General features: G+C 44.2%; 1 protein-coding gene across 3 annotated transcripts in view; it reads right to left on the bottom strand.

Moving 5' to 3' along the window:
- Positions 1–3,498, bottom strand: part of LOC119591272 (GTPase-activating protein and VPS9 domain-containing protein 1-like) — a 17,000-nt gene that overhangs the window by 2,506 nt on the left and 10,996 nt on the right. For 2 of the 3 annotated variants that reach the window (XM_037939992.1, XM_037939989.1), the window contains exons 12-17: positions 3,219–3,443; positions 1,362–3,025; positions 1,034–1,210; positions 716–848; positions 424–539; positions 50–261 (exon numbers count right to left, since the gene is read on the bottom strand). In XM_037939992.1, the coding sequence (XP_037795920.1) occupies positions 50–261; positions 424–539; positions 716–848; positions 1,034–1,210; positions 1,362–3,025; positions 3,219–3,443 (2,527 nt within the window). The remainder of the gene's footprint in view (positions 1–49; positions 262–423; positions 540–715; positions 849–1,033; positions 1,211–1,361; positions 3,026–3,218; positions 3,444–3,498) is intronic. The other variant, XM_037939991.1, reaches the window with a different exon arrangement.

Below are 3,498 nucleotides of genomic sequence, written 5' to 3'. Positions count from 1 at the left end.
CAATTTTACCATTGTCAAAAATTTGATAGTACATAAATCTCTGACTTACTAATCCACATTGGATCCCGTTCCAATTCGTTATATAGTTGTGACAGGAAATTCTCAACCAACTGAACTTTTTCATCTGGGACAGTCAGCACTGTAAATTCGTGTGTGAAGCGACTCAGGTTATGTTCCCGGCGCTCAAGGAACATTCTCACACATACTCCAACAATAGATGACATGACAACTTCCGTATCGGCATCTATTCTTGCAAGGAGTCTGGGGTGGAGAGGATTCATTCAGAAATACCACAAGAAATGAACACCTACTGACAAAGACTTAAAATGAATTCTGGAATGTGAGCACTTCTATCTATGGCTTATAATGTTATAAAATCAATGTGGAAATGTTTAAAGGCTCTAATCATTATGTCTAACTTACTTATCCAGATGAGCAATGGTAGTCAGCAGCCCTTGTCTGCTGCGAACGAGGTATGCCACATAGGGTGACCTGCTGCGGTAGTCCTCTGTCAAACTTCTGACCAGCCTTTCGCGCCCCTGGAGCAAACACCTCATTACCATGTTTCTCTTACAATGTAACATTGGTATACAGAACTATTGATATTCCTCTTCAATAATCCAGATATCTTTGGATATCAAATGCAAAAGAGAGAGGGTAAAGCTGAACAAACTTGTACGAAAATTCAGTGTGTTTTCATATGTAAAATCTGTACCTGAGTATCAAAGAGCTGAACACAGCGAATTGTTTCATGCAACTGAGCCACTAAGGATCGATCATGGAGGTTGGTTGCTTCGGCCAGCTGGCACCGTAACCATGTTAGTACATCACTGTCTAGGCTTGTGCCACTTTGAGGGATAGAAAAAATAGTTATTTACAAAAAAAATTGTACAAGCCAAAAAAAAAAAAAGGATAAAAGTGCATAAGCACATATAGACATATTATATAATAATATATAAAAGTTCTTCAATATATTTTTTCACAATACATCACCATTTCTTATAAAAAGATGAAAAACTGACAAGTTACTAACTCTGAACCTGTTGGTGCACCAAATTCTGGGAGATATGGGGACATGGAGAAATCTGCAATACTCAGAACTAATCTCAACTTTCTCTTGGCATCTGTGAATGCGTAACTTGACTCAATGTTGTTTGGATCTATGAAAAGACGCTCATCCTCCTCTGTCTTCGGAATGTCATTCACTTGCCTGCCAAAAAGGACACAAAATCTTTTCATAGTAGTCAAAATTATATATTTCTAAAGTAATTCTATATTTTCAACGCACAGGAAGAAAATTATATAAAGATACTCTAATTTCAAAAATTCAAAAAGGAAAACACAAAATAAAGACTACTCACAAATTATGCTCCACACCAGAAATGCCATCTGTTTCAGATGTGTCCACCTCTGGCTTCTTCCTATACTTGGCTAGAATGTCATCACTAGTTTCCTCAATGGTTGGAGGTCTGTTATCTTCTGAGAGAGTTCTTCTCATGTTAATTTCCTGTCCAGCCATTCCTGCACGCATGAAAGATGAATCATCACCTGAGCGAGTGCCTGGCTTGCGACGCCCCTTGAACCCCGGCAGCTTAAAGTTTTTAAAAAAGCCTCGCTTATGCTTTGCATCTCCCTCCATGGAATCACGATCCCCTCGTTCAGCTGTCTTGTCGAAACTAATACTTTTTGGTATTGCTCCCGTGGCTGCCATGCTGACAGGTGGGGCAACAGGCTCAGGGGTGTCTACTGAGTCAGTGGTTGGACCTGAGCTAGCATTGGAAGCCGACCTTATTTTACCTGAGCCCCCAACCACATCTGAACCTGAGCTGCTTGATGAGGCTAAGCTTGTAGTGCTTAGGTGTAGGCTGCTGTCCTCCCCTGAGCCTCGGTCACTGGACACAAGCTTGTGGTGAGGATGAACTACCACTGGAGCAACCATGTGGCTACTCTCACCACTACTTCCCAAGTCAATAAGGGGGGCAGTTGTTACAGTTCTGCTACTCTCCCCGATAAAGGTGTTCAACAATAGGTGTTGGTCTCCAGACACAATGCCATTGTTTGGTAATGTTGAAAGGTTTAGGCTCAGACGTCCCAGGCTCTGTGTGGCTGAAGCAATTTCCTGATCTGCCTGAGACATTTCCCCCTCTGGCTCCTCTGACTCTGGTCGATCAATGTCTTCTGCATGGCGAATTGGCTGAAACTCTACTCTCGGTGGCGTTGCAGGTCTTCCTGCTCTATTCTGAATTATGGGAATGGGTTTCAGGATGCCACTGGGTGTGCTAGTTCCAGATTCTAACCCTAGGGATGGGGGCAAAACAGGCATGGGTTTTAAAATACCACTACTACTGCCCCCACCAAAAGCTCCCTCCACAGGGGATCGTGAACCCTGTGCACGTGGGGTGATGTTATCCTCTTGTTGATTCAAGGGTTCTGGCCTTAGCAAGTCACTCCCACCAAGTTCAACTTCCACTTCTGACCGTCCAGTGTCATCCGATCGAGCCACACTCTGTGCATCATCGGTGTCAAACTCAGTCATCCTTTCTGAGTCGGAGGCCAGGACGTCTGTGCTCCAGGCCTCTGAGGCCGTCTCAAAGGTCTCACCAGCTGCGTCTCCACTGAGGTAGTCTCCTTGCATCCTGTCCAGTTCTGCTAAATGGCGGTTTAGCAGCTGATCATGGAACTGGTCCCCACGGTCTGCCCTGTCAGCTGCCTCAATGGTCTCAGAATCACTAGCCAATACATCAGTGCTCCATGTGTCTGACACAAGCGATACCGTTTCATCACCCCCTATGAGAGGCTTAATTTCAAATCTCCCAAACTTCTCCTCAATGTCTGCTCTTGCTGGTTTGGGGACTGTCACTGGGATGTTGGCCGCTGGTGGGTGGTTCTCTGCTCCACCTCTAAGTCCAACTTCCTCCCCTTCTGTCACCTGGGAAGAAGGAGTGTCGCGGCCAGATACGTTTGGCGTTCCTCGTCCAGAGACATTGGCAGACACCATATCTGACAGGTTATCTGGTTGATCCTCCTAAAATTAACAAGAGAAAAAAATTTCAGTGTTAATGAAAAGACAATATTCAAATTCCTACTGAAACTAAAAGAATAATTAACATCAATCTATCAAACATAAAAAAGAAAAGCAAAAAAGGATCACCATTTATTAAGCAAATGCACCAAAACAATAAAATCAGACATCTAGCTCCCTTCCACAACTTCATTACCTGCTCCACATCATCAAGACTGGAAGCCACACTATGGTTGCTGGCGGCTTCACTAATGGCCTCCAAGTTGTCTGAAGTATTACCGATGGAACCCTCATCATGGGACAGGGAAAACCGTGTCCGCTTCTCAATGGTGGCCTCTCCTCCACCTCCATCTGCATCATCTTCCACGTTCATTCTGACGCGGGAGGTAGGTTTGGTTGCCTGGAGGGGGGGGCCAGAAACCTGTGCTCATTTAGGAGATTTAACCTAGTTTAAGTAAAACAATCTCAGGTAATAG

This window comes from Penaeus monodon, chromosome 28 (assembly GCF_015228065.2).
Source record: "Penaeus monodon isolate SGIC_2016 chromosome 28, NSTDA_Pmon_1, whole genome shotgun sequence".
Lineage (NCBI taxonomy): Eukaryota > Metazoa > Arthropoda > Malacostraca > Decapoda > Penaeidae > Penaeus > Penaeus monodon.
The sequence above is the reverse complement of the archived record's forward strand: the minus strand, read 5'-3'. Positions and strand labels throughout refer to the sequence as shown.